This window comes from Syngnathus typhle, linkage group LG1, assembly GCF_033458585.1.
Source record: "Syngnathus typhle isolate RoL2023-S1 ecotype Sweden linkage group LG1, RoL_Styp_1.0, whole genome shotgun sequence".
Lineage (NCBI taxonomy): Eukaryota > Metazoa > Chordata > Actinopteri > Syngnathiformes > Syngnathidae > Syngnathus > Syngnathus typhle.
This window is the reverse complement of record NC_083738.1, coordinates 19,968,084-19,990,260: the sequence shown is the minus strand read 5'-3', so window position 1 is coordinate 19,990,260 and position 22,177 is coordinate 19,968,084. Positions and strand designations below refer to the sequence as shown.

At 40.0% G+C, this 22,177-nt stretch overlaps 1 protein-coding gene across 1 annotated transcript; it reads right to left on the bottom strand.

Annotated features, from left to right (window-relative positions):
* Positions 1-6,205: 6,205 nt before the first annotated feature.
* nanos1 (nanos homolog 1) lies at positions 6,206-9,895 on the bottom strand. Its single transcript, XM_061292446.1, has one exon. The coding sequence runs from the start codon at positions 9,837-9,839 to the stop codon at positions 9,165-9,167; it is 675 nt and encodes a 224-aa protein (XP_061148430.1). The 5' UTR covers positions 9,840-9,895; the 3' UTR covers positions 6,206-9,164.
* Between the last annotated feature and the right edge of the window lie 12,282 nt (positions 9,896-22,177).

Here is a 22,177-nt window from a genome sequence, read left to right as displayed (position 1 = left end):
TGGAAATGAAGCACAAAGAGAACTTTTTATTGGCGTAAACCATGACGACCCCAAGCTTCCTTTGGTTAGGGTAGCTTCTGGAAAATATAGTCCCGGTCTTTTAGAGGCTAGACTGGTGGCTGAAGAGCTGCTGCAAATTGAAGACCTTCCTGCTCTTGAGAATGTGGAACCGCTTGTTGACAACATCCAGAGCTTTGTACAGAACCCATTGGAAGCCAACGAAGGGTTTCTCCAAGGCCATACAATCCCACAAGCTGAGGAAAACCAGGAAAAGGGTGAAGATTCTAAATCAAAACAGCTTGAAGAATACGTCGAGAATGACAATCAACATAAAATGTCCAAGATGGATATAGAACATGCACAGCGAGGTGATGATGAGCAGGAGCAGGATCTTGTCTTTGAAGAGGGAAGAGAATCTATTACAATTTTAAACCCAGAGCAGAAGCTCTCTTCCCTGAAAGTAGATTCCCTTGAAGAGCCAAGTGTTCTGGAGGATTCTGTGTTCCTTCATCTTGATGATATTCTTGATGATTTGAAACCAGATGCTGAGAATATTGGGAGCCTTCTGTACAACACTTTGGAGGCCCATGAGGAGAACGTCCAAGATCAAACAATACCGCAGGGTGATGAAGGCCATGAAAAAGGTGAAGACTCCAAACCAGAGAAGCCTGATGGAGCACTGGAGGCCAAAGAGATGTCTGAGGTAGAGGAACATGATGAAAATGCTTGGCAGGTGGGTAGAGACGAAGGTCAGGTCCTTGACAATGAAGCAGGAAGAGGACCTACCACAATTATTAACCCCCAGTGCCAGCATATTCCGCTTCCTTTGGAGACATGTTCTCCTGAAGAACTGCAAGATCTAAGTTCACCTATGACAGGGCTGCAGAATACAGAGTTACCGAATATTGATGATCATGTTAAGGATGTCAAATCACCTGCTGAGAACATCCACTTTGAGGAAACATTGGACGCCAGTGAGCAGTTTCTCCAGATTCAAACAATACTGGAACCTGATGAAATGAAGGAAAAAGACAATGATTCCAAATTAGTGCAGCTTTGTGGTTTGGAGATCAGAAATAAAGGAGAGATGCCTGAAGAACAGAAAAAAGCTCCGCTGGTGGATGTAGAGGAGGATCACGTTCTCGCAAATGAACCAAGAAGAGAATCTAGTATGACATTTGTCAACTCTGAGCCCCAGGAGAACCATACTGATCATAACCCTTATCTTGAAGATGTGGAAGCAGCTATTGAGAGCAGCAATAGACTTGTGCATGACACACTTGAGGCTAATGAGGATAGTCTCCAAAGTCAAACAAGACTACTGCACATTGATCATCCTATTCTTGAGGATGTCAAACCACCAACAGACATCATTCAAGGTTTTGTCCAGGACACGCGGCAGGACCACAAGAAGGTTTCTGAAAGTCAAACAACAGAGCCATCTGATGAAAACCAAGACAAAGACTCCAAATCAGAGCATTTTGATAAAGGATTCGAGACCAGAGCTGAAGATGATTTATGTGAAGAACAATCTCAGCAGGCTGATGGAGAAAATGATGTTCTTTGTGATGAAGTATTATTAGAACCGATAATATTTCTAGACAATGAGCATCAGGAGACACTGCTTCATTCAGTAGTGGTGGAATACCCTAAAGGGCCACAAGATCCCTGTCTAGAAGGGACCGGACAACCGAATGAAATGCTGTTTTGTATTGATAATCATCCTGATCTTGAGCATGTCGAATCAACAGCTGTGACCATCAAATGTCTTGTGCAGGACCCATTGGAAGTCCATGATGACTTTCTTCAAAGGGAAATACCGAAATCCAATGAAAACCTGGGAAAGGATATAGCAACCAAGTCCAAGCAGCTTGACAAAGGATTGGCAATTAGAATTCAAGAGTTCATGTCTGGGGAACAGAAAGAACAAGTTCAAGAAGCGGATGGAGAGAAGAACCATGTTCTTGATGATGCATTAACAGCAGAACCTACAACAATTGTTAATCATGAACATAAGGAGAACCAGCTTCCTTCTGTGAAGGTTGAACCTTCTGAAGAGCCACTCAGGACCCAAGTTGAGGATGGAGTCTCACTGCATATTGATTGTCTCAATCCTGAGAATATAAAACCACTTTCCGCGAACATCCGTAGCCATGAGTTTCTTCAAAGTCAAACGACACAGCAATCCGATGAAAACCAGAAAAACTTTAGTGAAGAATTGGAGATTGAGATTAATGATCAAATGTCCGAGGATGATGAAAAGCAGGTTTGGCAGGTGGATACAGGGAAGGATCTTGTTCTCGTGGATGAAATAAGAAGACAAATCGAGCAACCAGAGCACCAGGATGAGCATTTTTCCACAGTGTGGATTGACTATTCTGAGGGGTGGCAGGATGCAGTGCCGCTCTGCATTGATGATATTCTTCTCGAGGATATGCAACCATCAGGTAAAACTATTCAAAGTTTTGTGAAGGACACACTCTTGGAGGCCCAAGAGGAGATACTCCAAAGTCAAACAACATTTCAATCTATTGAAAACCAGGAAAATAATAACCACTCTGAAGCAGAGCATCAAGGCGTAGGTATGGAGGCTGGACTAGAGATGATTGAAGAACTTGGAGAAGAAGCTCAGAAGGCTGATGGAAAAGGAGCTCAGGTTCTTTCCGGTGAAGTGGGAAGAGAACCTGCAATAATTATAAACTCTCAGCACTGGGAAAGCCAATTTATTTCAGCGATGGCAGATTTTCTTGAAGAACCACAAAGTGCTGACCCGCAGGGTAAAGCATCCCTTTCCATTGATGACATTCTTCTTGAAGATGTGCAACCACCCTCAGAGAACATCCACAGCCTTTTGCGGTACACACCGGCGGTCCGTGAAACAATACCATGTATCGAAGAGTTCAAGTCTGAAATGGAGGTTGAGATGAAATATATGATTTCTGGAGACAAGGAAGAAAAGACCCAACATATGGATAAAGGGGAGATCCAAGAGACTGAACTTCTCTTGATGACCTTTGATTCTGAGGAACCACATAGCCTAGGTCTGCAGGGACCTGGACTGGACGGTGTAGAGTCGCTGCCCCTTGAGGTTTTAGAAATGTCCTTCCCTCAACAGGTGTTCAAAGCAGAAGTCCTATCAGAAGATGGTTGTGAAGCTGGATCAGTCTGGAGAGACATCCTCACTTATGGGCCAGATAATAAATCATTGTTTTTAATGTCTGGCTCCTCCAAGTCACCAGAACCACCGCATGATTCATCTCTGCTGTATCCAGAGGATATTGTGGACCATTTAAATGTGGAACTAGAGGAAAATTCCAACGTCATCCAATTGTCTTCTCCGGCCCGCTGTTTGATCGTGGAGCTAGAATGACCAGATATCCTCAAAGCACTTTAGATCTTTTTTTTTGTACGTATCCACTTAAATTTGATTAAGTACAGAATAAACATCAGAAGCAGAGTTACACACCTTTTAAGTTTTTTTTTTTTTTACAATGAAAACTGAGTAAATGAGTAATTGTGATTTAAAAACACGCTAGTTTGAATGAAAACTGAATTTATGTCATTTGTCAAAAGGGACACGAGTTTTGGGGACTAGGTCGATTCATTTCTACGGGTAAGTAAAAACAATTTTGCTTTAAGGTATGTTCCAATCAAAATAGATTAATGAATTGATTTAAGAGGGAATTTAGTCCATGTATACAAATGAAAGATTAATTGGTTTTAAGCAATACACCAATGCTGCGACATTCCTTTAAATAAAAAAAAATATAGGAACAAAATTGCTCTTCTGCAAAACTCCATGTATTAGCACAAAGAGGAAAGCTGGAGTACAATATTGTGGTCCAATCTGTTGTTTGGGGGTCTTACATAATACACCAGAGAAATGAATCCCTCACTTGAAAGTGCCCACGTCCCGCCCCCTATAATGAAAACATTAAAAATGCTAAATTAACCATGCATATATTTTAAATGTTCCCCTCGATATTTTAAACGAGCTGTTGTAAAAAATTGAGCGGTGCCACATTATTTCTCGGGCCCGCACCCTCCCTCCTGGTTCTAAAAGATGCTATCCCTTTTCACCTCGCTCTTGTGCCCATTCTGTGGAATGACTTTCATGCTTGGCTGCAGTCCAATTTTATCTCGGAGCTGTTGCTAGGCGACAAACAAGGACGTCCTTATTGCCTGTGTGATGGGACCCATACACCATCACAACCAATATGCTACTTAGTATCAGCGTCAACATGACTCACGTTACAAATACAGTATAGACATAAAGTAACTCGGCACTGGAGATAATTGATTAACTTGACTAGTTCAGAGTTTGCAGTGCAGGAATAAGATTTACAAGATGTTAATGTTAGATAGTGGGAAAGCAGATACGTTTTTAACTTAGATTTCAAAACATTTACACTTTGGGCTGACTAAAGCCATTTTCATGCAGCATAACAGCAAAATGTCGATTCACCATGTTCGCTTTGAATTCATGAGCTCGCCTGCTTGACTCTCCTGGATTTATAATCAGTTAAAGTAACGCTACAAATATTGCAAGTAGTTTTATCACGCATCCCACTTTTAATTTTTTTGTGAAAATTTAAGGGGAATAAAATAACAAAACTGTGCTATGTGCTTCTTTTCCATGTGCTCAGATGCATCATTGAGTCCAGGCACTCTGTCGGCTTATCTATTATCACTCCTTTATTCTTAGACACTACCATAAATAAACGAGGACAGCAGGGAACTTGTTTTTCCTCCCTTGTTCTTCCTGGAAATAAGGACTTTAATTTCTTTCAAATACTACCAATGTTTGGCCATTCTATTGAAATAAACAGGCCACTTGATGTGATTCATTCATTTAAACATCAGTCTTTATGTTCCTAACGACAATTTGAACTTTGGCTTCAGAGTTGATGCATACTGCTTATCATCAACTACCAACACTGATTCGTTTCTTTTTTGGGGGGTGCAAGACTGACTTTTTTCATCTTGGCTATTTTTAGGCTGCCCTTTAAAAGCTTAACAGCAACAACAAGAGGCTAACGGCGGCCGTCAAGAAGACAAAAATAAGTCCAATAGTGAAAATGTGCTTATGTTCAGATACAACACAATCCAATATATCTTTATAGGTCACATGTGAGCCTCTGCCTGTGAGCTGTGGTCAATAGCAGCTCTATTTTGCCTGTTAATTAACAGCTGAGAGTCAGCGACTGCGGCAAAATACTCCAGTAAAATGACGACAATGGAGTTAGCCCACCATACTAGAATTATGTTTCTTTGTTTTTTCAATGAAGTCATGTAAAGTGGGAAGCCTGAGAACTGTTTTAAATGGTGAAAAATAATATGCAAGATGTATCTCCTTGAAAAGCCTCCATGCCATTCATCAGACTTTATTGTGCACTCAAGTCAGCCAGCTAAGACATATTGTACGTTCATGTAAGATACACATCATGTAAGTGGCTGGCGGGCTAACTAGATTAGATGGGGCCCGGTGTGTGCTGCGCAAATGCAGGCAGCGGCCTGGGGGGAATAATATGGCCAGCCTGCAACGCTAGCCTGCTGTGAGATTGCCAAAGCCAATTCCAGTCCCACTTAGTTGTCATGCATATTTAACGTTGTGGCTGAGGCTGGAGGAAATTGCATTAGGCTGCATGCAACTAAAGTTGTAAAGGAACATAGATTTCTGTAGGGCTATAGCATCGCCTAGCCTCGGTGTAGCGCCATCCTTAAATGGTGCCTTGACATACGGGTACCTTGATTTACAAGTTTTTGGGGGTATTCATTATAGTTCATTGTAGTCATTGCTTGGCCAAAGATAATAATATTTAAATGACTAAAATTGCCAAAAGTACCTCCAAATATAATAATTTAATTTCTTTTGTTTGTTTCCAATTAAAATCAATTAAAATCTGATTTATAAGAATTTTCGTTTAAGGTATTTTGTTTTGTCTTTTTTTTTTCAAGTTCTCCCAAGATTGCCAAAATGATGTGCAGAAATGATGCAGTAGGCCTGTACCTAAGCAGTTTTTAATTCAAAATGCAGATTATCATAATTATCATTGTTGTTATAAAACTGAAACAGTGTAATGATGATGCCAGACCAGTAGTTGGCGATATTCGATAACTTGTCATATTTCCTTCGTCTCTTGGCGTCTAGCACTAAACATGAATCATAACAATTTGGTTAAAAAATAAAACCACATAGACCAAGAAAAAGGACAAATATTTATTATTTCTCTAGTGAGTTCATATGTTTGTTATTCTGCACAGCAGTATACAGCCCAAAGAAATGTGGTCAAATATAAATAACAACAGTGTTTTCATTATCATCTTCTTCATTTAATCCAAACATCAACAATAACAACAACAAAGTATATTTTTCTAAAAAGTACGGGCATGTTCATTAGTATTTACACAACGCTCTTGGTAACGCTCTCTTTCATTGTGTTAAATGCAACAGAAATACAATTAATGTTATACAAAGATCCAAAATACTATCAAAAACCCTTATTATAAATGGCATTCTATCAATAAACTGCCTTAGACTTGTTGTTTTTTTCTTTAAAGTACAAAAATCAGGTTGAGGTAGCACCCTCTTGTGGTCACTCTTTGTTCAGACACTGACATCACGCGCGCGCACGTACGCACAGGCACGCGCCCGTGCCAGCCTTCACCGTTGATTCCTTTGGTAAACTGTCAAGACAAGCGCAGTCCTGCATACATTCGCAACAGTCTTGAATGATAATTGTTGATTATTTGGGAACTCCTCAGTAAATCGGGCGTATGGTTGACATTCATTTGCTTGTCTCCAAGTGGGAAGAAGAAGCGCAAAATCCAGTGTGTCGGTGCCCTTATTTGGCAATGTAAACAAAAAAGAAGGCGTTTGGCTTGGAAAAGTTTGGAGGGGGGGGGGGGGGGGGGACGGACCATTCCTAGGAGTAAAAGAACAGCAGCTCCCTAAAACAGAGGACACATTGTGTCCCACCCAGGCCCACCTCTGCAGACTCACTGTCAACTTTTGTGGGATCAAACAACTCCTGACCAGACACATTCTTTTGTTAAACCCTCCTGTTCCTTGTGTTTTCTTAGGAACAGCAACAATGTCCGAGGGTCAAGTTGACCCAGGTGTTTTTTTAGAATGAGACAGAAGTCTCAGAAATGAAAAGCAAATAGTAACAAACATACCAAAAAGCAATTTTACATGTCATTGCTGTATTAAATCAATCATTCCAATTCAGTTTTCTGATGATCTGCTTTTATCAAGAAGTTTTATCGGGTCATTCTTCCCGTGGTGTGTCGAATGATCCAGAAGTGTCACATAAAAAACAAAATAAACAACTTTTATATGTCATCAATAGATCAATATCACTTTCATTGCAAATATATGAAACTAACTGCTTTCAGACAAGACGTTTCGCATACAGACTTGTTTGAAATGGAATTCAAAAATAAGAAAATTTGTATTTAATAACTCGATAACTAATAATTTCATTGTAAAATAATGTTTTTGTTGAGAAGTTTCACAAGAGTAATTTTGACCCATGGCATGGTTCATGAATCATCAGTGTCAGAAACAGAAGGAAATCCCAATAAAGATGTTTTACTGATTTAATTTAATAAAATAATATTTGAAATTAACTCAGTTTGTGAAATGGTTCCAAATGGGTCAGTTTGACCCAGGGTATGTTAAATTACCCAAATCCTGTTGAATCGTCCAAAACTGAATGGAGAAATTCTAATAAATATTGATTTACTCAAATTATACATTTTGGATGCCAAGTGAAAGGAATATCATATGGGTCATTTTGACCAGGGAAGTGTGCCTTGATCCACTGTCTAGAACAGGGCGTGGTCGCAAAATGGATTGTTCATATGTCATTATTAACTCAGTGATTAACCATTTCACGGGTCAGTTTGACCCAGGGCTTGTGTGATGATCTAAAAGTCTCCAAATGGGAAGGGAAATGCAAGCAATCATTGTTTCGTTGTTATGATTCACGTTACTTTGCAGAAGAAGTTCCATTTGGTTCAATTTGACCTGAGCTATGTTTGACAATCCCAAAGTCCCCCAACCCCAAAAGAAGAAGAAAAAAAACAATAACAATAAGCGTTGTTTATGTGTAAGTAATCTACTAACTGTTTCCTTGCAAATATTCAAACTTTTCTCAAGTTTTATATGGGTCCAGTTGACCTGCAACACAACAGGAGGGTTTTTAATGGCCAACAAAACTTTGGTTTTCTAAACGATGACAACAAAAGAGGTCAGCTTTGCTGCCAGATATACAAAAATAGTCATTATAGAAACATGACATTCAAATTCCACCTGCCCAAAAGACTAATTTTTTTTTACTGTACATTGGTGTTTCTATACAGACTCATTAGCTTGCCAATGGCTACCCACTAGAAAAGAAAAAAAAAATACAATGTACAAAGGCGTCTATGAGTGAATAAAGGAACTATAAAAATAGATCTGGATACATCAGGTGGTGTCCAAAGTGCTGCTCGTGAGCTATAGTGTAACCACATTTTTATGGTCCTGTTGCAGAAGAATAAAAGGATAGAAAAGTGAAAAAATATTTGATGATAAAAACTAACATTACAAAGGAAGTTTATGGCCAAACCCAAAAGCAAAGAAAAGAAATACCAAAATAGACAAAAGAGAAATAAAGAATTAAAATTTACAGGGTGACCGTAAATAGTTCAAAATAATAATAACAATAACCAAAACAGTATTAAATTGTCTAAGAATAAAAATTAACATGACAAATGAAGTTTAGGACCACACTGAAATGTTTTTTTAAAGAAGACAAGAAAAAAAGAAGAAAAATTAATATGCATGAAAAATGACCCAAAAAGTTTGCTTTGTTGCCTAAAAGACAAAACATACAGTATTTAAAAATATATATATTTAACTGATTAAAATATTCCAACTTGCATTGGATTGGTCTAAATATGATAATGTTGTATATATATATTTTGCTGGACACCCCTGCATGAATGTATGTGATACAAGTCTAAATAATAGAAACAGTGATCTGCAAATTGTTCAGTGCAATTCTTCATCATACTCTTTGTCATACATAGTCGTATTTTCTCTAATATTTCTCTCTCGCTCTCGCTCACTCACTCTTTCACCCTCTCTGCTCTTCCTCCCTTTTTTATTTATTTTTTTAGAATATTCTCATCCGCTTACCCCCCACAGCCCGGCCGCCCTTGAGTGGCCTCTGCGGGGGCTGCTCCTTAGACAGAGGGCAGTACTTGATGGTGTGCGCGTTGTCCCCGTTGGCGCTGCAGAGCGGGCAGGTATACGCCCGCAAGATGGGGCACACCACCCGGCCATCGGGCGTCTTGAGGACGTGCGACCCATACACCTCCTCGGGGGCGCCGTTGTTCCGGCAGAAGACGCAGATTTTGGGCTCCAGTTTAGCGCGCACGGACGCAGGCTTGCCGCGGGTCCTCATGCGCTCAAAGCCGGAGAAGCAGCCGTGCGCCTCCCGCTCCGGCAGCTGGCTCTGGAAGGGGCTGAGGATGGAGAAACGCTCCTTGAGCTCCGCGACGCAGCCCGGCGATGGGGGCGTGGCGGGCGCGCATCCGAAGCAGTAGCAGCAGCCGCCGCCGCCGCCCTCCAGCGCGCCGCCTTCGCAGGCGCAGGCGCACTCGGGTGCGTCGTCCAGCCCCAGCGTGGCCTTCAGAGACTCGGTGATGGAGTTGGGGCTCATGTGGGGCATGCTCAGCTTGGGGTTCTTGGTGACCAGCGTGGTCAGGCCCAAGTAGTCGTTCCAGAAATTAAACGTGTAGTCGTAGGGCCCTCTGGCGCTCAAGTAGTTGTGATTGAGAAAATCCATGCTGGCCGGGAAACGAGAAGAATAAAATCCTCCCGGATGGTATGGTATCTCCAGTGTGGTGGTCTCATCTGAGCTCTCAACCCTCGCTCTGGGCCTTATAAGGAGGGGGAGAGTGGGAGTGAGAGGTGGGCGCGGCTTGCTCGGAACCACGTTGTGGACCACGACTGCTTTTTTCATCTCCGCACTCACAAACAGTAGCTATTTTTATGAGAAATAGAGAAACCAAACGCAGTGGGACAAAATATACTGCATTGTCATTGTCGTCTGGAATGGAATACAAAAGAAAGCCTTCATTATCCTTGGTGACTTTTTTTCATAAATATTTATAAAACACTCTTGTAAAACAGGACTGAATTATGCAGTAACGCACAGTGTTGAGATTTTTTTTTTATCATATACTCAGCAGGAGGTGGTGGAGTAGTCCATAAGTGGAAGTCGTAATGCAATTTCAAAATGACATAGAGAAATACAGCAAAATGACAAGCACACCTTGTTGGATATTGAAAGTCGAGTTACAAAACAAAAACAAACAATTCAAATAAACAGCGAGGGAGAGGGCACGCAGTGAACAACTTTCGTAGCACTCCGGACCACACTGTAAACACGAATGCACACAACATTGTGGAGTGACCAAATAGGAGAAACTACCGTGAAGGCGATGTTTGGAAACAGCTTTGCGTTATAAAACATGAGATTATTATTATTATTATTATTATTATTATTATTATTATTATTATTATTATTATTATTATTATTATTATTATTATTATTATTATTATTATTATTATTATTATTATTATTATAGAAAATGGCTGGATGGATGCATTATTATTATGCAGACTTCATAAAAAGGACCTTTTATCCACGATGTAAACAATTTAGTTCACCTTTCAACAGGGGGCAGTAGAGTGCAATCCCCATGAGTGAATGTCAACAAACATGGCATTAATGCAGCCAAAGAGAAACTGAGCTTCCCTGGCAGAGTTATTTGAATTCTTAGACTGTGTTTGATAGCGTCAATAATAAATGAGCGTTATTATAATTTCAAATAAATATTTTTGGACACAAAAATATCATCCGCATGTGAGCAGGTTTGCTGGGTGAAGTGTATATTGTGTTGGGATTGTTTACAGGCCTTAAATCTTTTTATCACTGGATCTTTTTTCAGGTACAATCCAGAGGTGATGTCAGGTGGATTCAAGGCTCTCTCTTCTTGCTGAGGAATGTTGGCAGTCGACCCCCGCCTTAAAACAAAGATAAAGTCGAGTGACTGGTGTTCTAATTAAAACTCCCAGGAAGGAACTTACTGACTTCTCATATGTGCCTGCCAGTGATCTAATAAGACACGCAAGCACGCTTCATTGGACTTTCTCCCTGTGAAGTATTGACTTCTCATTGGATTCTCACTCAGATGGGGCCCAAATTTTATGATGAAACATTAATATTGCATGTATTGCTTTTTCGTTAGTGTGTGCGTCCGCATGCGTGTGTGAGTGTGCAAGTCGATTCTTGCCTCGACTCTGAAATATTCATGGCCCGCATTATTCCTGTAATTGTTGAGACTAAGAAGGATTAATAAGACTCGTGAAATAATTCCGTTGGCTGTTCCCTGGAGCCCCCAAGAATATATTGGAATGAGGAAGCCGCATTTGTAGTGGAATGATGCATAATATCACGGAATGTCTTGTATGATAACGGTTCACTATTCATCGATTCACCTTTTTGTATATATTTTTTTCTGAAGAATACATCCCCAGCTATTCTCAGTTATTTCAATTTTCTGTGCTTTCTGGAACAAAGATGAGGGGAAAACTAGAGCCAGATATGGAGTTTTGGCAATTCCAACATTAAGCAATATCAAACTGATAACTGATTTAATCCAACAATTACTTTAGATAAAATATACAGTAAATGAAATAACTTCATTTTTGGTCCCTTAACGTTTAGAGCAGTAAAGATATGAAATCTAACATTGTCCTTCATTATTTCATAATACATAATAGAGAAGGAAATCAGCAAAAATCAAAAAATTTGGTGAGACACTATAATTGAAAGGAAAAGCAGCAAAAATCGACCAAATTTTGGAAACATAAGAACCTCCATATCTTTGTCTGACGTAGGTCAAGGTCAAAACTTGAGGATTCGCAGGTGTGACCAAATCAGCAGTAGCTACTAAAACACGCCAACACGTCTTTCAAATTATTAACAACTTGTCTCCCATTACGCGGAAAGACAATATGTTTTCGATGGACTCTGTCCTGTGGCCCCGCCACAAATGAGTGTGTCCATGTTTATGTTTTGTGGCGCTACAAGACTGATTTGTTCAGCCCAGTGCGCCTTGTTTTTCTCTCCATAATAGCCAGTTTGTGTAAATAAAGGCCTCCTCCACTATTGACACTTACTGACACTGACACATCCCTCAAACTCCGTTTAAGCTAATAATAATCGAAACCTCCTGCAGGCACAACACAGACTCACAAAAAAGCCACGTTGATGCATTTTTCATGTATTCCCTCCATTTTCATGTTTGCAGAGAGAAATATTGACTGCTCAGACAATACATAATGGGGTTGCACGAATTGCTTAAAAAAATCTATTTGCCTATATTAAGCGCTGTAATGAAGATGAATGCTGAATCAAGGCCCCCTGTGGAATGGCCGCCACCCGCTAGCATTTGCCATTATGGTCACACATACATGCTTCCAATAAATTTGATTTGCATTTGCGGGCTTTCTGAGCAGTATTTTTACTTAATAACCACGTGTATAATGCGAAAGCAAGCACCTTGATTGCACCTCCGGGCACTTGGTTAAAAGGTTGAAGGCTTTTATCACTTTGTGTTGACCTAGTGAAAAGAGCCCATGATCATTAGTTTGTTTTTACAAGTCAATTGTTGCTGCTTAGCTTAAAATCAGTCAAGTGTTGATACCATCCATCCATCCATCCGTCCGTCCGTCCGTCCGTCCGTCCGTCCGTCCATCCGTCCGTCCATCCATCCATCCATCCATCCATCCATCCATCCATCCATCCATCCATCCATCCATCCATCCATCCATCCATCATTTAATTTTAATTTTATCGACGATCGATTGATTCAAGTCAATACGCTTGTCCCGGTCACGTGACATGTCCCGCAAAACTCGCAAAAATGAGTAAGAATTTAAAAATATTAAAATAAATTAGCGATTCTCTCCCAATTACATCCGTCGGTTCAGGTCAGGTGAGATGCCACGTCAGTCGAGCCCGCGAAGCAAGCAAAAATGAGCAGGAAACAGAGATGTTTGGAAGGCTTCTTCGGAAAGGGAAAAAAGTCCAATGAAGAGACGGAAGAAGAGGCTACGACTTCTAAGAAAAGGAAAGCTGCATTTAAAAGAAAATTTCTGGTGTCCTACTTAAAATATGGATTTATCGCCACAGGTCACTCTAAAGCGCTAAGCCCAGGCTAGCTAACGAGTCTATGAAGCCTTCAAATCTGCTTCGGCACATTAAAAGACAAACCTTAACCACAAGTTCAGTACTCCCACTAATTCAACGTAATGGTGAGTTTTATTTTTATGTCGTTTATACTTGTTTTTATTTCATCTTATTTATATACGTATTATAAATGTATTTTGTATTTATATAAATGTATTATTTATTTATATAAAGGCCAATCCGCGAAAATATTCTGACACGTAACCGGTCCGTGGCGCAAAAAAGGTTGGGGACCACTGTCACAAGAATCTCCACAAGCTTTCAAAATGCCCTACAAATAACTAATTTCTACTTGTCAGATTGGTTTTAGTTTGTAAATCTGTAACCAAACCAGTATGCACTTAAACCTAAGCCATGGTGTCCCGCAGGGGTCCACACTCGGACCACCACTATTTGATTTTCACGTGCTTATCTTAGATGGTATCATTTAAAACTTATACAGTCTATTAACTTCCACTGTTGTGCAAGCACGTAACTCTAATCAGTGAAATTAGTAATTTACTTTACTGATATAAAACTGAAGTCGTAGCTTTTGGTCCCGAATTACTAATCATTGTATAAATATAATGTGTGAAGGTTCATCAATAAAAAACGTGATGTGTCCACAGTGCTCTAGGTTTCTCAGAGCGATAATTCAGCAAAGCAGCAAAAAAAAAACACATTTTTGGCAACGTTATTGGGATATCTAGCCAATGGAATTGATACAATCACTAATACGACACATCACAAAAATGTGACTTAAAAATTCTTGTCCAACATTTTCTTTTCATCTGTTATTTGTTAAATGTTTCACATTATTTACCTGAGTATGTATTATAACACCATTTCCATGTGTGTGTGTTTTTTAAATGTAATATTTTGTCCTTTTTCTACAAAGTACGTTCAACGACAACAGTTTATGCCTTCCTTTGTTCGCTTCCATTTTAGTTCTACGAGTTTATAGTGTGTGCTTTAAATGGCGCCCATTAGAGCTCTGTTTGTCATTATGCAAATGAGCAGAGACGCAGGAAATTAAATCAGATTTGATTAACCGCCGTAGGGATGTAGTCTCTCCGGTCCGAGCACCCCCGAATCGGGCCTCCTCTCAGACTTTATAAGGCTTTAAAAGCTTAAAAGGTGTGCAGGCTCGACTTTAACGGCGCCTGTACATTTTTGATTATTCTCGGGTCTCCCCAGAGGACCTGCACTTAATCGGAATTATTTCCATATCAGAGGAAAGCACTGCACTTCCAATTGATGGATTCTCATAGCGCCATCCAGCAAATATCTAATTGCAGCATTTTCTTTTGTTCCACGGCCCGACGGGCAGGACAAAAACAGGCTCTTCATAATTGCACGTAAACTCCAAGAGGCTATTGTTGTGCGTGTGCCACACTAGATAACTGGCGATTACATCTAATGTTATTCTAATAGCGTGACGGCACTGAAACGGTTCAAGTGTGTCAGTCAAGCTCAATGCGATTTTAATACTGCAAACAAAGACCATCCGCAAAACACTGCATGAGGAGCGCAAAAAAACCAAAAAAAGACAACAACATGATTTGCTACATATGTTGAAATGAATTGTTTTTAACATTGGGGTTTGATTTACGGACCAGAACAGTATGGCAGTGGCTCTTCGGAGGGCCGTTGTTGACTTATTTTTTGCTATTATTTAAAATTGACATTATTTTACTTTTTTATTAATTTATTTTCTGCTTGTTCTTTCGATTTTCAAAAGAATGTTAGTTTTGATCGTGACTAATTTCTTTTGTGATCAACAAGCAATCAACTGTATCAATTGTGATTTCAGTACCAATCAAAATAATCTGGATTATTGTCTTTTTCTTTAATTGCCCATCCTAGAAGCCAGACTGTATAATATGACTCACAGGCATATATCCGTTATCCTCTGCAAAAAAAAAAATATATATATATATATTACTGCTAGTTATTATATCATGTACAATAGTTGTGAAAGAATTATTTGTCAACTGTGATTTTTACATTCCACTTAATTATAATATTATTGTAAATTTTATTAACAGCATATTATCGAGTGTTATTCTCCCTACTACTTATTGTTTGAGCAGGCTTGAATGGATTAGTCACGTTTTCACTCATTTCAATGGAGAAATAAGATTTGGGATTTGAGTAACTTGCATTAAGCGGAAGTATAGTATATAGTACGTAAAAATTCAAAGAAATATGTATACTACTGCTATTTTGCAAATTTTCATCCAAACAAGGGACCACTACAATGGAAGTACTCCTCCCCCCCCAAAAATGTTTAGAGATGGAATGACAAAGACATTATCGGGCTTTGGAGTCAGTGCAAACAGAGCGTGATATTAATTGACTAGCTGCCATCTGCAGGCAGCAGGAATAGAAAGTCATATTTAATACCTTGATTAAAATCTAATCCCCTCCACGCCCAGTCAGAGATGAAAGTCATTGCAATGTAATGGAGACTATTAATATTTAGATATAGATAGGAAACCAGATCCCTGATTTCCAATCAGCTACGAGATGGTAAATGATATTTGAGGCGGCTATGCAAATAAGATGGACTCGTCTGGAAAATACATTTGTCATCTTCTCGGATTCTGGGCGCTGGTTAGCATATCCGCCTCACAGTTAGGAGGGTGCGGGTTCGATTCCACCTCTGGCCCTCCATGTGTGGAGTTTGCATGTTCTCCCCTTGCCTTCATGGGTTTTCTCCAAGCACTCCGGTTTCCTCCCACATCCCCAAAACATGCTTGGTAGGCCAATTGAGCACCCCAAATTCCCCCTAGATGTGAGTACGAGTGCGGATGGTTGTTCGTCTCTGTGTGCCCTGCGATTGGCTGGCAACCGGTTCAGGGTGCCTACTGCCCAATGACTGCTGGGATAGGCTCCAACACGCCCGTGACCCCCGTGGGGACAAGCGGTATAGAAAATGGATTGATCTTCTCAGATTCCTCCCTTGCTGTAATTTAAACCGTGTCCTTTGTACCAAAGCCAGCAGAGTGAGCACATCTGTGCAGTTTATACCGTTTTTTTTAATACATGAAACCTTCTAAAAGGTTTACAACCCTTAGTTAAAGTTTTTCATCAGCCATTATTACATGACTGCTGTTTAAAAACTAACTTTTTCTCAGCTTTTGAGCTGCTGTCCACTGTAGTGACTGATGTGCGACTTCAGACGACCATATCAAAGCAAAACACGTTATTTTAATGGCTTTCACAAGATTATTCTTGGAGTATACATGAGTTAATAACTTCTTCAATCTACGAAGCCTTTTACTTTGTTCGGAAACTCAATCAGACATCTTTAACCTAATAGTGTCAACGGTCCAATACGTTCCAACAACACTCTCAGTCATTGTTTAATTCAATGTTAATTTTTAAATGTGTGAAGCTAAGATGGCAGCCCCCAACAACATCTAAATTTAATCAAACTGAAACTGTTTAATATCAACTTTATTGTCCTTCAGAGCCATGTCACATTCTTCCCATTTGACATTATGAAGCATCTTTTCCTCAGTTGTTTACAGCCGCACAAATACTTGCTTCTCGCTCGGCAGTTAGCATCACTACGGTAACCGGCTGAGCTGTTTTCCCCGCACCTGGCTGACATTTCATTTCAATACGTTCTGCACGTTTATTTGGGTTCATTGCTGAGGTTTGTGCTCCGAGGGTACTTCATGTCTTTCATGTTTGGGTTGGTAGACGTCGAAAAATACATCAAACTATTACACCATACAATCATATCCCCAGATTGAACACAAGCAGGGTCTTAGAGGTGTTTTGCTATCCTGCTCTTTGATTCTGAAGAAGCTAAGTTGCCCGCGGCAAGCTCGGATCTCATCTCGCTCACATGCGATCAGCCGGAACACCGGCGGCCGGGCAGGCGGCTCTTTATCAGCCGACATCAGAGGCCAAGCTAGCTAAAGCTGTTGTTGCTGAATGGGAGCAAATCCCTGTGGGCAGAACCCCAAATCTTGTGGAAAGCCTTCTTCCCGGGAGAGTGGAGGCTGTTATTGCGGCATGTTTATTGCCTTAGAGTGATGGTCAACTGGCTCACATCCTTTCATGTGCAAAACGTGTGTGTTTCCTTTGTTCCCAGTTTATCCTCCTGCGTTTGCACTAAACAACGTTTCCCGACCTTTATTGAGTCACCAAACGTAATTTACATGAGTAAATCTCTCAGCACACCACCAAACAAAATAAACATCAATAAATAATATACATTGGTACATCGACATAGAGCTACGTGCAGAAATTTGAGTTCCGAGCGCCAGATGGTATCAGTTAGCAAGAAAGTCTCACTTCATATGCAATAAGACCAAATATACAAAGAGAAAGGAGTAGGTTTTCTTCCTACTCCCTTTTGAAGACATAAACTGTCTTGTAAATCTCTTATTTCCAATTGGAATATTTTCTGTGACTTGTTCATATGTTAAATAAAAAACAAACAAACAAATGAAAGCAGGGTGTTAATGACAGATCTATTGAGCCCATTTTGGTCACTACAGTCATAAATGCTTTAAACTGGTGACCTCAATAGCTGACACTGACAAGAGTTTAATCCAGACGAATGCCTCTGAGCTTTAGGAGTTGTGTCAATGTGAGCATCCCCCTGCGGTTCAGGACCGAAATGGCAATGGCTGTTTGATATCAGCCCATTTTGTGTATGTTGTCATGATTTTGTCCCTTCAAAGTGATCCGACCGTGTCATGGTGCGAGGAAGTAACCTAATTTCAAAGGTGCAATTATTCACCCAAGTGTTGAGCTTGTTTGAAGTCTGTCGCTAACCAAAACAGCAGCACCTAAAGAAGTGCGTCAGCAGTTGCTCATATAAATGTATGGAGCCTTATATGCACTCGCATCCAACTAATTATCTCAATTTGAAGACAGTGTTATTTACACAGGGATTATAAATACTTAACTTTTTAGCCTTGTTGAACTCTGTTGCTAACCAAAACAGCAACACTTACGCAAAACATCAGCAGTCTTTCAGATGTATTATAGCGTGCAGTCGTTCTGTATGTTTCAATTGAGTTTCCTAAACAGTAACGTTGACGTTTATAGTGGCAATTAGCGTTCAAGTCAACATGGAAGTGACCCCTTCACAATGTTGTGCACGTCCATGCATTTCATAGCTCGCTGTTTTGTAATTGGCAACATTTTGCAACAAGAATTTGTTGTCCTTTCAAGCTGCTAATCAGCGTGATTGCATTGTGAGGACTCCATACTTCATCAACTGCTGTTTTCTAAATGCAGCACCACTGGGGGATTGGTTTTGTTTATTGATTGGTTGATTGGTCTGTTTGTATTTATTCTCCCCATGTATCGGAGTCGGAGAAATCACACGTGCAGCAGCAGGGGTGAACCCTTTGGAAAGAAAATACAATACCGCTTAATCAATGAAGTTTCATTGTCTACAATGGTTTGTCATACACTTTCACCTTTGCTTGCGAATAATTGATTAATCTAGGAACTGCCGGCTTCGAATGTTCATGAACATTCAATACAGCAAGGTGTGTTGTCTTTCCCTCACGAAATAAGTAATCCAACGCTGTACATTCTTATTCGGAGGTCAAACAACATGGAGTTTGTCCTATGAGACTTTACACACAAGCTTCCCTCTCCCCAGCCACTTCATCAAACTTTTTACGGTGGATCTGAGTTTCTGGATCGACCCTGGGCTTCCTGCTATTGGGATGTCATCCAGGAGACATCGGAATCATCCCTGAGCCACCTCATTTGGCTCCAGTGCCAAAATGATGACACTCATCAAGTTCCCTCTCCAGGTGGGATTTTACTTTATTTCAGTTTCATCACACTGTGGTCAACATTATGTTTTTCTAAGCTTTCCTGCCCATACCTTTTCATCCTTGTCTGCTATCAATTGCCCCTTCTGAGGGCTGACTCTTGTTTGAAGAGCCTTTCAAAGTCTAAATGTACGCCTGAATGCTTGATCCCCGCTAATCTCTTGATGAACAAACGCCCCCCCCCCCCCCCACACACACACACACACCACCACTATACCCCAGTACTCCCTTCTCCTCATCCCTCATGCCTTTGCTCTTCTATGGAGTCAATATATACCCGCGCATGCACAGATTCTTCACAGTCAGGTCAGGTTTGTTTGGCCGACACGGCGGACTAATCCCGTAGATTAGTGCCTTCAGCGAGCACCTCTCGACCAGGAGGCCATGGCCATTAAAACGGTTACAAACGGAATGCCTGAGTTCTCAACAAAAGGCTTTCCCTCCTCCCTATCCTAAGGTAAAAGGTGACCCACAGAGAGTTCGGCCCCATGCGGCAAAACCCTTTTTTCTGGACATTACTTATTAAACTTCCAGAGAGACTAATTGGAGCTTGTGCAGGGAGTATTTCCCTGCCTGGGCACCGAATAGGCAGAGTGTTAGCAGATCATTAAAAAGTCTTACATTTGAATCTAAATCATTTGCTCTGTCCAGTTTGCCTCGGTTCTTAAATTTCTTCAAAATAGTCTCAGAGCATTGAATCAATCTGGTTGCCTTAAAGGCCTTTCGATTGAGCAAGCTTTTTAAGTTCAAGCACATAGACTATAGATAGCGCAGCTTTTTGAGTGTTATAGAGAGCGGAATCACTTGGAGGTATTTGTTTATTTGTGAGAGGCAAAATTATCGAGTCCCTTCACAAGGTCGTACAGGACGTGTTCCTTTTATTGAACCAAGTTATAAACAAAAACAACTTGCTTGGTAACTAACATTGTTGCAGTAAATGTCAGTGCTTTATATTTTAAAGTGTTTCGAACATGAGTTACTGTTTTAGGGAAAGAAAAAATATAAACAATAAAAGACAGAGAATGACTTTAGATGGCCTTCACCTCGGACGCTACACTAACATTGTAGTACAACTCCTTCACTCCTAACATGTAATAAAAATGGCATAATTTCCTTAAATTCTCCTTTGTTAAGTTGTAAAAATGCCAGACACATAGTTGCACCACTGCAAAATTTTCACTGGCAATCTTTTGCTCATGAATTAGCGTAGTTAGCATTTTCCAAATCAGCTTGTTAGCCAGGTGAGTGAAAACGGCAACAAGCATTCCCTTGTGTGCAAGGGACAAATGTTGCGAATCCCCCCTGGAGAAAAAAAAAGCCCTTCATCTCCCTTCTTCAGCAATGATCAACGTGATCAAGACGTCACATTAGATTACGCCTCTCTTCTCAAATCAAGATGCATTAGGAGGCAGAAGAGCTAGCATCACTCCTTCCATTCCTGAGTGGTGTTGACAGAAGCAATTTCCTACTTGTAATCGAAAGATTGCTTCATAGCAGCCACTAAACATCATACTCCAGATGAGTCCCAGTATGGACACGGGACCATTTACGGGACAATTGCTCCATACTGTGGACTTCCAGTTAATCTCTTTCAGTGTTTTTTTTATTGTCTATGTTTAAAAACAGATACCTCGGACAATAAAAAAAAAAAAACTTCCCTAATTTGTCGAAATAGACTCGTTATCTTTTTCTACACATGACAAAACAATGTGAAGAGTGAAGCATTGATATGAACTTGTATCACCACATAAATCTGACGTCCCAGCATGACTAAAGTTCCTTTTTTTTTTCGAAAACAAAGGACTACAACATAGTCCTGTTGTTACAATTTTTGAAATCCACTTGTTCAAATTCTTTATGACTTTGGTTTCAGGATGATAATATCGTGATATAAATGTATTTGTTCTTCAGGATGATAATAGCTTGATATACGTAAGTGTATTTGTTCTTTGAAATTTAAGATTGTCTTACTCCATCGAAATGAATGGAAATGCCATGTATACATTTTAACAAAACATTTGGTAATGTTTTTAATAAGGTAAACTCACATTTTAATATTTTACTTTATACAAAACAAGGACATAATTATCTAGAATATACAGAATTGAACCATTTTGCCACACAAAAAGATATGACATATCCATAACTTTTTTACGTAAAATATAATGACATTAGAGTAAAATTACAACTTTTCTTGAAAATGGGATAACTTTTTAAATCCTATCGGATTCAGAGTTACACATGGTGTTTAATAACTATTAGATTATAAGAGGATTCTTGGAAAAGCTTTCTGCCCACTGAGGGGTCTTTTGACTCAAAAGGTTTGAGAACCCTTGCACTCTAGCTTGGAAAGCCGCACATAATGAAACATTTGACTACTTTGCATTTGGGTTAAAGTGTTACCGTTTGGTCGGTCCATCTGTTATTTGTGTTCAGTGTGAAAATGAGGCTGAAGCCAAGCTCTGAACCAGCATTGAGCCCAGCACACTCATTCGTTGCACCCTGATGAAAAGTAACTAAATATAGGGACTCATACATATGCATGGCGAGGGCTACTAAACAATCCGAGGAGGCCCATTTGGAGAATTGGCATGTGCACATTAGCGGATTAATCACCAGTGATGGTGGACACAGAAGAAAAACCACACAGGAGTGAAGATGAACTCTGATCCACATGGGCCAGGTACCCCGTTGGCTTCTTTGCTGAAAGATGAAAGTGACCCACTTTCCTCCGAGCGTGAACCCAACACATAAATCCATAAAAATTAATATTGTTGGATCATTGAGAAAGGCCAAACGAAGGGCATTGCCATAAAATGATGTCACTTATTATTTTTCTGTTTCTAAAGCAGGTGCATTTTTTAAATAGATGAGGAATAAAATACATTTAAATTTGTGAAAGCAAGAATATTAGACACTTTAATTTTTGTTAAAATGCGTGATTAATTCACACGTAATACAACAAGAGGGAAAAATCTTAATTCAATCAATGGGTTTCCAGTACTCATGAGCACCAACACCTACATTGCAATCACCTAAGGCTATAGGCAAGTGGGAGTACTTGGTTAA